General features: G+C 35.2%; 2 protein-coding genes across 2 annotated transcripts; one reads left to right on the forward strand and one right to left on the reverse strand.

Moving 5' to 3' along the window:
- Positions 1-303: 303 nt before the first annotated feature.
- LOC111375605 (tetraspanin-8-like) lies at positions 304-2,397 on the forward strand. The gene is made up of 2 exons (XM_022998458.1): positions 304-1,104; positions 2,001-2,397. Exons 1-2 carry the CDS (start codon positions 610-612, stop codon positions 2,310-2,312), a joined length of 807 nt encoding a protein of 268 aa, XP_022854226.1. The 5' UTR covers positions 304-609; the 3' UTR covers positions 2,313-2,397.
- Positions 2,398-3,061: 664 nt separating this feature from the next.
- On the reverse strand, positions 3,062-9,400 carry LOC111375606 (protein CHAPERONE-LIKE PROTEIN OF POR1, chloroplastic-like). The gene is made up of 5 exons (XM_022998459.1): positions 9,209-9,400; positions 9,002-9,087; positions 8,412-8,794; positions 3,508-3,584; positions 3,062-3,400 (listed from the first exon to the last, which is right to left on the reverse strand). Exons 1-5 carry the CDS (start codon positions 9,265-9,267, stop codon positions 3,250-3,252), a joined length of 756 nt encoding a protein of 251 aa, XP_022854227.1. The 5' UTR covers positions 9,268-9,400; the 3' UTR covers positions 3,062-3,249.
- Between the last annotated feature and the right edge of the window lie 1,626 nt (positions 9,401-11,026).

Genomic DNA, 11,026 nt, shown 5'->3' on the forward strand with positions numbered 1-11,026 from the left:
CCCATCAATCATGGTAGTTCAGTAGATTTTGTCAATAGTGGGCTCAAAAATAGGAATCGCAATTTGCAATGAGAAAACTGTAACTAGGTCCCTAACTTTTGTGATATATGCAAATAGATCCGAAACCTTGAAATCTTGAAAAGCACCATACTCAACTTTTTGTTCATGGTGCAGAGAGTCCTTAAAGACTCCATCTAAATGGACATTAAATTGACATGTGACCACTATTTGTGACTTGTGAGGGTAAAATATACGGACAATGAAAATTATGATTTGAAGATTGAGGATGGACCTGTCAAGATATGAAAGTAAAGGACTTATTTTACATATGTTAAACATTGGGGACCTACACAGAAATTATCTTAATTCAAATTCCCATACAAAAACCGTTTTTCACCGTTACAAGAATTCCTCCATAGATACACCCCATCTTTTCCTCCACCCCCACCTCATCCCCCACTCCGCATATTTACGCACTCAAAAGACGAGAAAAAAACTCAAGAAAATCATCACCAGATCCCAGGGTTTTGCCTTTTCTCTCTAGTGATCTAATTTGATCTGATCATTTTCCATTTCAAAAGCGAAAATTGACAGAAAGAACCAAGGAAAATGGTTCGTATCAGCAATGGAATCATAACACTGTTAAACATTCTTACATTCGTAATTTCTGTAGCGGCCATTGGGTTTTCATTTTGGTTGGGAACACAGTCTAACGCCCCATGTCAGGAAACTCTCCGAAAGCCTCTATTATTTCTGGGTTTAGCTCTTTTAATCGTTTCATTACTAGGCTTATTGGGATCCTGCTGCAGACTTTCATTTTTCATGTGGATTTATCTTCTGGTTTTGTTCTTGCTTATTGTCGGATTGGCGGCTTTTACAATTTTTACAGTTTTTGTCACGAATAAAAACGTTGGAAAAGCACTGTCCGGAAAAGGGTTTGGAGAACACAGACTGGGAGATTATTCGCGTTGGTTGCAGAATTATGTGATTAATTCAGAAAACTGGGGTGAAGTCAAGAATTGTTTGGTTGATGTGGATTTGTGTCAGCATTTAATGGAGAAGAAGGGCAAGGAGTTTTACGTACATAACCTGTCTCTAATTCAGGTATTAATTCGTCTATTTCTTTGTTTCTATCTCATCATAGAGTATGTTTTCTGATTTTGTCCATAAAATGTGTCCATTTCATTCATAATCTGTGTCCCCTGTTGTCATTATCTCTTGGTATCATATGTATTTCGATTTTGTTCATAATCACTTTTGTCTTTGTTTCTGTATCATCGTATCATATATGTATTGTGTCTGTTTTTTTTTTTCTATCTCATCGTGCATAGTATTATGTTACGCAAGAATTTAAAATTAATGTCACTACTGTAGATTTCACATGCATGCACTGCACATAAATAATTGCTTGCAGAAATATGGATTGAAAACTAAAAAGCAGATTATGTTTTGCTTATAATTTGTTTATTTATTTACTATCATGTGAAGGATAAACACATAGAGTATTGGTAGAGGATATTTGGATTTTCTATTATTTTTTGAAAGATCTTAAAACTTGGTTATCCAACCATATTTTCAAACTCTAATTAATCAATATCTCAATGATATTCTTGGATTTCTTTCCTAAGTAGGATTATACAATCAATGACAATTACTTCTAATTGTGTTTTAATTAATTATGTTGTGAAAGGAAACTAATTAATCGCCTTTCTTAAACTTCTACTTGATTTCACGAGTTTCTTAAACTAAATGAATATTGCATCTCGATTTTAAGATTCTTATTATAAGATTTTACAAAATTCTACCGAATGTCAAATACCTTCAACTCTTTTCTATTACTCGCGATAGAGATCAGTTATGATAACATTGGCGGAGTCGAGAGTTTATTGAGAATAAAACTTAAAATGTGTTGTAGTTTTTGTTTCGATAAGCATGTTATTTATGTGTTGGAAGTGTGTGTGTGTGAGTGAGATCATCTTTCACCAATTTCTTGCATGCAGTCGGGTTGCTGCAAGCCACCGGCTTACTGTGGCTTCCAGTCCAAGAATGCAACCTATTGGATAGCGCCGAAGACTGGCCCAGCTGTGTTCGATCAAGATTGCAAGATATGGAGCAACGTCCAGAAAGAACTCTGTTTCGACTGCGAGTCTTGCAAAATAGCAGTACTTGATAATATTAAGAAAGATTGGAGAATTATAGCCATCATCAATTCTATTATCCTAGTTATTGTTATTATTGTCTACTCCATTGGATGCTGTGCGCTCAGAAGCAATTCTTACCGTGGATACTCGAAATACAGTGTCCCTGCTTAATTAATTAGGTGTTAATTGTGGAAAACTGGATTCAATAAACTCTGGTGCTGTTGATTTACTTATTCTTTTATTTATTTTTATGTGATGTGACTACTTTCAATACAATTTTTTAGTTATTTATATAGTTATTGGTTTGATGATGAAGGATATTTAGCGAGGTAGAATATAAAGTTTATTGATGTTATGGGTTGTTCAACAAAACTTTTGAGCAGATTCTAAAGATTTTGATAAAATCTGGTCGACGAAATTTTCCATATCCAAGGAAAAACATTCTGATCCCCCAACAGGAAAAATTCACAATTCTTTTTGTTGCTTCATCTACTTCACTTTAAGAATAAAATTTCAAAAACCTCAAAACTTAGCAACTCGTGTACAGAACCCGTTGTCCCAAAGGGTGGATACTCTAATACCAATTGTTAAAACCACATTACGTAAAGTGAGTTCTACCTAAGCTCTCGTTTGAGATCCATTTTTTTTAAAATATATTTTTCTCTTTTTTTCAATCACACATTCTTCAATAAAATAATATTATCTACTAACCCAAAACTTTTTCTTATTTTTAAACTGCATATTCTTTATTAATTTACTATTCCAAAATATATTTTTGAAAAATAATGTGGCTCAAACAGGCCCTAAATGTGGGATAAGCAACATTGAAAACACATCTTCATATTCGTTTCATCAATTTTACAAATACAAAAATTCATAATACACAGTTACACACACACACACACCATTATAAAACAAGGTGGTACAAGAGCTTATAAGGATAATGACCATTAAAGAAAGAAACTCGTGAAGAATGCACGATAACTCTATTCTCAAAATCTATATCACGATTAACAAAAACCATGATTGAAGTACAATGGAACTTGTAAAACAGTTGCAGTTACATGTTCCACAAGGATGGCATGGTCAAAAGACAGGCAGTGAAGTTTCATTTGAGAAAAGTACATCCCAAAAACATGAAAGCATACGCTACCAGTGACGTTAGAAGTTCAAGATTCCAAGTGGGTTGCAACAGAAACGATGGGATCAATGGAACCAAGAAAGAACCGCATATCCAGCCGACAACAAGAGCCCCGAATCTGCCATGAATAGAACAAATATTCGACAATAAGTAACTAATAGCGCAGTGAATCTGATATTTGGGGGAAAAAGGGAAATTAAAGAGCCCTTCTCCCATAAAACTCACCCAATAATAGCAGCTCTAGGCAAGCTCTTGGTCTTGTCATTGAGGAAGTATATGCAAGCTGCCAAAGACAACGCCACCTGCGCAGGGAAAATTATACATAATCAAAATATGCCAGTTGACAACATTCAAGTGTTTGAAATTAAATTGTTAGTATAGATGTAAACATAATTACATAAGCATGAATGCATTATACCTCCAAGGAACATGCATTATAGGATAGTCTTAATGATAAGAGCAACAGCATCATTGAACATTCTAAAAGTAGATATGTCGGGAAAACGAAAGTAAAGGTCTTTTCAAATTTTTCATATGCCAGAAATATAAAATAAATCCATTCCTCCAAGCAATCACTTCCATTACACAAAGTATAGCAGGCAATTGGAACTTATGACTGGCACGAACCTAATAGTTTTCTAGTCATTCTAACATTTTCTAATGGGAAAATGTCCAGCAAGCATAGTCTCAGAGCAAACATATTTTTTCTCTCCTGCATATAATCACCAAATAAGCCCCATACAACCATGCTCTCGATCACCGTACTTTAAGATTTAGGAAATTGCTTAATTACAAAGTTTTGACTACTATGCCCCTGTTTGGTACAGCTTTAAAAGTTGACAACAATCTTAAGTCAAAGTCAATAATTAATTCTAGTCATATATTTCATGGAATCTACAATTTTTTTCAATTTTTCAACCACCAAAAATATGATGTTTAGCTACACAAACACATGGTATAATTAAAAATATGACAGTGAGATCAATGCCACATTGTCCAATACATAAAAATAAAATATAGTTTTATTGGACAATATGCCAGTGATCAATGATAGACTGATGGCCTGAATAGCATTACTCTTAAAAATAACCCATTTTTTTATATCATTTTCCTAATTTATTTTCAAATACAATTAGTTCAACAAAAAACAAAGCTATAGTCTTGATAAATTTGGGAGTGGCCTTTGGAATCCTTTTCAGTACTTTGCTTAGTTCATTTTGAGATCCAAAGATTAGATCTTTAGCAACCATTAAGTTAGCTTAGGATCTATCCTTCCTCTTCAAATAATAATCAGTTCAAATAAGGAAAACAAGTAGAGCCTAAGTTTGATTGTAACACACGAGAAGTTTGCCAAGGTCATATGGTGAACCATGTGATGATAAATTAGACAAACGATAAGAAAAATGTTAAGATGCCGAAAAGTTCTTATTTTTGAGTGAGAAGCAAACATTTCCTATGACGCAGATGCTTGATACTGATTCCGTGAGAAGAATTGAACACTGGCAACCATCCATGAGATCATCTTTCGTAAGCCTCAAAGAATGAATTGCATCACAATGTTTGGTGAATGTCCAATAGTTTTTTCAAAGGCGGCAATGGTACAACTTAGCTATTTTAATAGAGTTGAAGAGTAAAAGAGCGCCAGGGGCCAGGTTCAAAGAAGAGTGAAGCGCATGAAAAGGCTTTATTTTAGTTTGTTAAATTGTATGGATATTTGTTGCTGCAATTGGATCAAATGCTGAAACACGCATAATATATTCACATGAAGTTACTATGTGGCGGATTCTGTTTAAATAACAGGTGTTTGCATAAAGTTGCTGCAATTTCATATATTGTTGAATATAATGTGCATGTATAGAGAATTGTCGTTGAATATGACGTTCTTTGCTTCAACAAAATATGTTCTCATTTTGCACTTTGGCTCCCAAGAGACCTTGGCGAATTCCCCGCACTTTGTATTTCATAAATGCTCAGAGATCCCTCTGCTAGCCACTGCAAACAATTCTATATAGCCTCTTTCTTATGTAGATGAGTTGGAAGGGTTTACAATATGATCTGATGTATGCACACAAGCCTGGACTGAAATTCAATAATATCTAGTAACGCATTCTGAAATGTCAAGTGATTTTAAAATGATGTTATTTATTAAAGGACAGACGACTTACTTTCAGGAAAATTTTATATTATTGATTAAAGTTTTGATGTCGCTGTCCTGGGATTGTATAGAGGGAAGGAAGGTAGCAAATCAAAACTGTGGGAGGAGGTCAATCCAGAAACATTCGACTAACTATATAATTTCAAGATCTATTAGATTGCAGAAAGCTAAGAACTGGAGGACAAGTTCAATCCACCAGAGGAAACTGATGCTCTAAACAAGCACTCACAGGTTTCTCCATCTCTTTTACTCTATTTCGTATATAACCAGACAGTACATTACTTCCTTCTAGATAAAAGCTTTTGTTGTGGGAGGAGGTCAATCCAGAAACATTCGACTAACTATATAATTTCAAGATCTATTAGATTGCAGAAAGCTAAGAACTGGAGGACAAGTTCAATCCACCAGAGGAAACTGATGCTCTAAACAAGCACTCACAGGTTTCTCCATCTCTTTTACTCTATTTCGTATATAACCAGACAGTACATTACTTCCTTCTAGATAAAAGCTTTTGTCGATCACCGTACTTTAAGATTTAGGAAATTGCTTAATTACAAAGTTTTGACTACTATGCCCCTGTTTGGTACAGCTTTAAAAGTTGACAACAATCTTAAGTCAAAGTCAATAATTAATTCTAGTCATATATTTCATGGAATCTACAATTTTTTTCAATTTTTCAACCACCAAAAATATGATGTTTAGCTACACAAACACATGGTATAATTAAAAATATGACAGTGAGATCAATGCCACATTGTCCAATACATAAAAATAAAATATAGTTTTATTGGACAATATGCCAGTGATCAATGATAGACTGATGGCCTGAATAGCATTACTCTTAAAAATAACCCATTTTTTTATATCATTTTCCTAATTTATTTTCAAATACAATTAGTTCAACAAAAAACAAAGCTATAGTCTTGATAAATTTGGGAGTGGCCTTTGGAATCCTTTTCAGTACTTTGCTTAGTTCATTTTGAGATCCAAAGATTAGATCTTTAGCAACCATTAAGTTAGCTTAGGATCTATCCTTCCTCTTCAAATAATAATCAGTTCAAATAAGGAAAACAAGTAGAGCCTAAGTTTGATTGTAACACACGAGAAGTTTGCCAAGGTCATATGGTGAACCATGTGATGATAAATTAGACAAACGATAAGAAAAATGTTAAGATGCCGAAAAGTTCTTATTTTTGAGTGAGAAGCAAACATTTCCTATGACGCAGATGCTTGATACTGATTCCGTGAGAAGAATTGAACACTGGCAACCATCCATGAGATCATCTTTCGTAAGCCTCAAAGAATGAATTGCATCACAATGTTTGGTGAATGTCCAATAGTTTTTTCAAAGGCGGCAATGGTACAACTTAGCTATTTTAATAGAGTTGAAGAGTAAAAGAGCGCCAGGGGCCAGGTTCAAAGAAGAGTGAAGCGCATGAAAAGGCTTTATTTTAGTTTGTTAAATTGTATGGATATTTGTTGCTGCAATTGGATCAAATGCTGAAACACGCATAATATATTCACATGAAGTTACTATGTGGCGGATTCTGTTTAAATAACAGGTGTTTGCATAAAGTTGCTGCAATTTCATATATTGTTGAATATAATGTGCATGTATAGAGAATTGTCGTTGAATATGACGTTCTTTGCTTCAACAAAATATGTTCTCATTTTGCACTTTGGCTCCCAAGAGACCTTGGCGAATTCCCCGCACTTTGTATTTCATAAATGCTCAGAGATCCCTCTGCTAGCCACTGCAAACAATTCTATATAGCCTCTTTCTTATGTAGATGAGTTGGAAGGGTTTACAATATGATCTGATGTATGCACACAAGCCTGGACTGAAATTCAATAATATCTAGTAACGCATTCTGAAATGTCAAGTGATTTTAAAATGATGTTATTTATTAAAGGACAGACGACTTACTTTCAGGAAAATTTTATATTATTGATTAAAGTTTTGATGTCGCTGTCCTGGGATTGTATAGAGGGAAGGAAGGTAGCAAATCAAAACTGTGGGAGGAGGTCAATCCAGAAACATTCGACTAACTATATAATTTCAAGATCTATTAGATTGCAGAAAGCTCGTGATAGACCTTAAGGCATACGACTGTGTGAGATGTTCGTCCACAACTCTTGGGGAACTATATCCATACGCCCAATCAGCAAGTTGCCATGTTCTAAGAATTGGCTCCGGATGTGAAGAATGGATTACGGAAAACCTGGCTACCAATAGAAGGTGACATTGTCCTCGGAAGCAATTACTTCGAATAGAGTCTAATTCTCTCACGTATAGGATTAGATCTCAACTTTTCACTCAAATATTTAGTTGTTTTATAATTCTCATGCCGGAGCGCCCCCACCCCAAGAAGAACTAAGTCCTATTTTAAATATGTAGCTTGATCTTGTAGTTGAGATGCCAACAGCAGTTTTCTCTTTTGTTAAATTGGGCAAATTTCGTTCTATAAATAGTTCATAACGGAAACGTACAAGCTCCTAAATTCAGTTTTACAATAATGCCAACATATTAGCTCTTCTGGATCATCTAAACAGTTGAAGCCTGATATTTCTTACTGCAATTTCTCTGTATCTGTCTCTTTACTGCCGATTACTAGCTTCCCCGGGTCAGTTCTTTTCCCAAAACTGAAGTTAGGAATCTTATTTCTGCAACACAGGCAATCATTTTACCGAACTTAGACAAAATTAACTACCTAGAGGCATTTAGGGAACACAATCAACTGATGAATTAACATATATCCAAAATTTATTGTCAATTTACTGTGAACTATGTGTTCTCAAAGAATCTAACATAAAACTTCCCAACAAATAGCAGTGAGAGTAAAATAGTTGTATAAAATGGGATCTTAGCCAATGACAATATTCTGTACTCTCCCAGGCAAGCAACCCTAAGTGGAACATGTTTGAGTGGAAATTGAATGATAACTTTATCACGAGTCAGAGACGTAAAACGAACCTGGAAAGCAGGCCCAGCTTCAGCAGAATTCATCACACTCCAGCACGCCATAAATGCAAATAGGAACAATCTTCTTAAAATGATTACAGGTGGGGGTACTTCCACAAAACTAAGCAAGTTCTTAACCCAAGGCGGAGACTCCTCGACTTTCTTTTTTAGCCTCGTCTTTAAGTTGATCTTTGTTTTCTTCCTATTCCTGAAGCTGCTCATCAGCAGTTTCTCAAAAGCAGCTTCTATTGATTCAGCACTTCTCTCATGACCAGCATACTGGCTCAACAAAAAATTCCGAGCACTCCAAACTTCTTCCTCGGAGGCATCAGTAGTTATACCCAGCCGCTTATAAGGATCCCAGACATTAACCCGAGGAAATTTTGAAATATTACCTATAAATATTCAAAAACCCAAAATAATTAATGTTAAATTGATATTTTCTTATTGTCAAGTGCCAAAATAAGTAACTTTCTTATACCGAAGCGTGACTCATTTCTAACTTATTTAATTATAAGTAAATATCCTAGCAAGTAAAAGTTTTAAGCTTGGCCAGACATGCTATTTGTGCTTGAATTCTTTCCTAGATCAGGTAAATTTACCTTCATATGGAGTATCCACAGCACATTTAGGACCCCGAAAATTGAAGCTGCACGGCGTTATTCTCTTCGACTTACCTTGAGCTGAACTGCATCAAAAATAAAGTTTCTTTTTTAGAAAAGAAAGGAATAATAATCTACGAACAAGATTATATATCGAATTAATACAAAAAATGTAAATTAATTCATGAAATGTAGCAAAAAACTTACAGTTGATGACCAAGGAAAGAAGGTGAAAGTATAGGGTTTGAGAGAAGATTTGCCGCCATGAGCTTAGTTTTTGTTTAAGCTTTCTTTGGATATTTGATAATTACAATGACAGGGACGCCATGGATGAGAGGAGAGAGCCCCAGTCCCAAATCGGATACGGGTTTTGGCAGGTTATGGTCCTCTGTGAGATGATGAGGGAGATAAAACGGATTCGGATTCAGAGTCTGGATCGGATTCTCATGGGTAGGCCAGTACGAACCCGCTAAGCTTCTTGTACTAGCCCGAGCCCAAATTGGGACAGTTCACGGGGAGGCCCAGACGTCTCTAAATAGGGTGAAAATTAAGGAATAAGCCATTTGTACAACATGCTTGATAATGGTGTAGGTGTCAAAAAAGTGTTGATGGGAAAGATAAAATATTTTTCAAACTGTCAAATGATAACCTGCCACGTAGCATGTTGTCAAACTTGTTGTAAAAATCATTGTACAACAAGCATGATTCGAGAATTAATGGCTTATACGGATCCCAGACGTTTCTGAACATTGTTACCAGTTTTAAATTATGAATTTCAAGCTATCTAGATACAATAATATTTTTACGTTCCATTTTTAAGATTAAATTTTGTTACATAATGAGTTGATAAACTATAATTTCTATATATATAACTAAAAAATGTAGTCTATAACATAATAAATTCATTTGTCATCTCCCCGAATATAAGCTCCCCACAATCGTAACCGACTGAAGATACCCAAAATGATGTAATTGATTAGAAAAGCGAAGAAAATTAGGTGCACGGTTTCTTGATCATCTGCACCTTTTCACATAACTGTTAAATTTATTTAAACATTTTATGTGGAGATGGAGACTTCGGTTTGTGGGTTTGGAATGCCAAAAGAAAAGTGGCTTGGCTTGAAGTCTACTTTGAAATTTTAGCAATGATTTTGATGATCTCTGGATCCACAAAATGGGACGTGCACCCGTTCTTATTCAAATGATCGTGATATTTGGTCTACGATGATTGAAGTAGCATCTCTGTTGTGTCTAATATTAGAAGGGATAAGTAAGCTATATGCATGTTGGAAGTTGCCGTCCTTTCCTAGTGTATAGCCGATCAACTGGAATCAAGTACTCTAAAGGTCGGCTAGATGCCTCGCCCTCCATAGGACAATAGTGACAGCTCTCGTCTATTTTGGTACACACGTGATAGACCTTAAGGCATACGACTGTGTGAGATGTTCGTCCACAACTCTTGGGGAACTATATCCATACGCCCAATCAGCAAGTTGCCATGTTCTAAGAATTGGCTCCGGATGTGAAGAATGGATTACGGAAAACCTGGCTACCAATAGAAGGTGACATTGTCCTCGGAAGCAATTACTTCGAATAGAGTCTAATTCTCTCACGTATAGGATTAGATCTCAACTTTTCACTCAAATATTTAGTTGTTTTATAATTCTCATGCCGGAGCGGTCTTGTGAATAAAGGCCCCGCCATTTCATTGCCTATTCTTGTCGTCGGAACCATAATTTAGGACAGGTAAGAGTATAGAATTTATTACCATTTGCAAACACAATTTTGTAGATGTATTCACTTCCTCCATCCCAAAATTGTACTATAATTTGTAATAATTGATTAATTATATGGGACATGAGATGATTCTATACATCTGATCCATCTAATTAGTTTAATACAGTAAAGAGATACCTGAATAATTAGTACATCTATTGGTCCATTTAGTCGAGCAATTAAAATCACTTGTGCGGCACATAATAGTTGCAAAAGTAACACTCATATTATCTTGGTCTTTCGCAAAAA

The sequence above is a fragment of the Olea europaea genome, unplaced genomic scaffold, assembly GCF_002742605.1.
Source record: "Olea europaea var. sylvestris unplaced genomic scaffold, O_europaea_v1 scaffold139, whole genome shotgun sequence".
NCBI lineage: Eukaryota > Viridiplantae > Streptophyta > Magnoliopsida > Lamiales > Oleaceae > Olea > Olea europaea.

Bases quoted from the DNA above. Each gene is read 5' to 3' on its own strand.
- LOC111375605 (XM_022998458.1), top strand. From the start codon at position 610: ATGGTTCGTATCAGCAATGGAATCATAACACTGTTAAACATTCTTACA. The intron at 1,105-2,000 runs GTATTAATTCGT...TCTTGCATGCAG, and splicing joins ATAACCTGTCTCTAATTCAG to TCGGGTTGCTGCAAGCCACC.
- LOC111375606 (XM_022998459.1), bottom strand. From the start codon at position 9,267: ATGGCGGCAAATCTTCTCTCAAACCCTATACTTTCACCTTCTTTCCTT. The intron at 9,088-9,208 runs GTAAGTTTTTTG...TTTTTGATGCAG, and splicing joins TCTTTCCTTGGTCATCAACT to TTCAGCTCAAGGTAAGTCGA. The intron at 3,401-3,507 runs GTGAGTTTTATG...TATTCATGGCAG, and splicing joins CCTAGAGCTGCTATTATTGG to ATTCGGGGCTCTTGTTGTCG.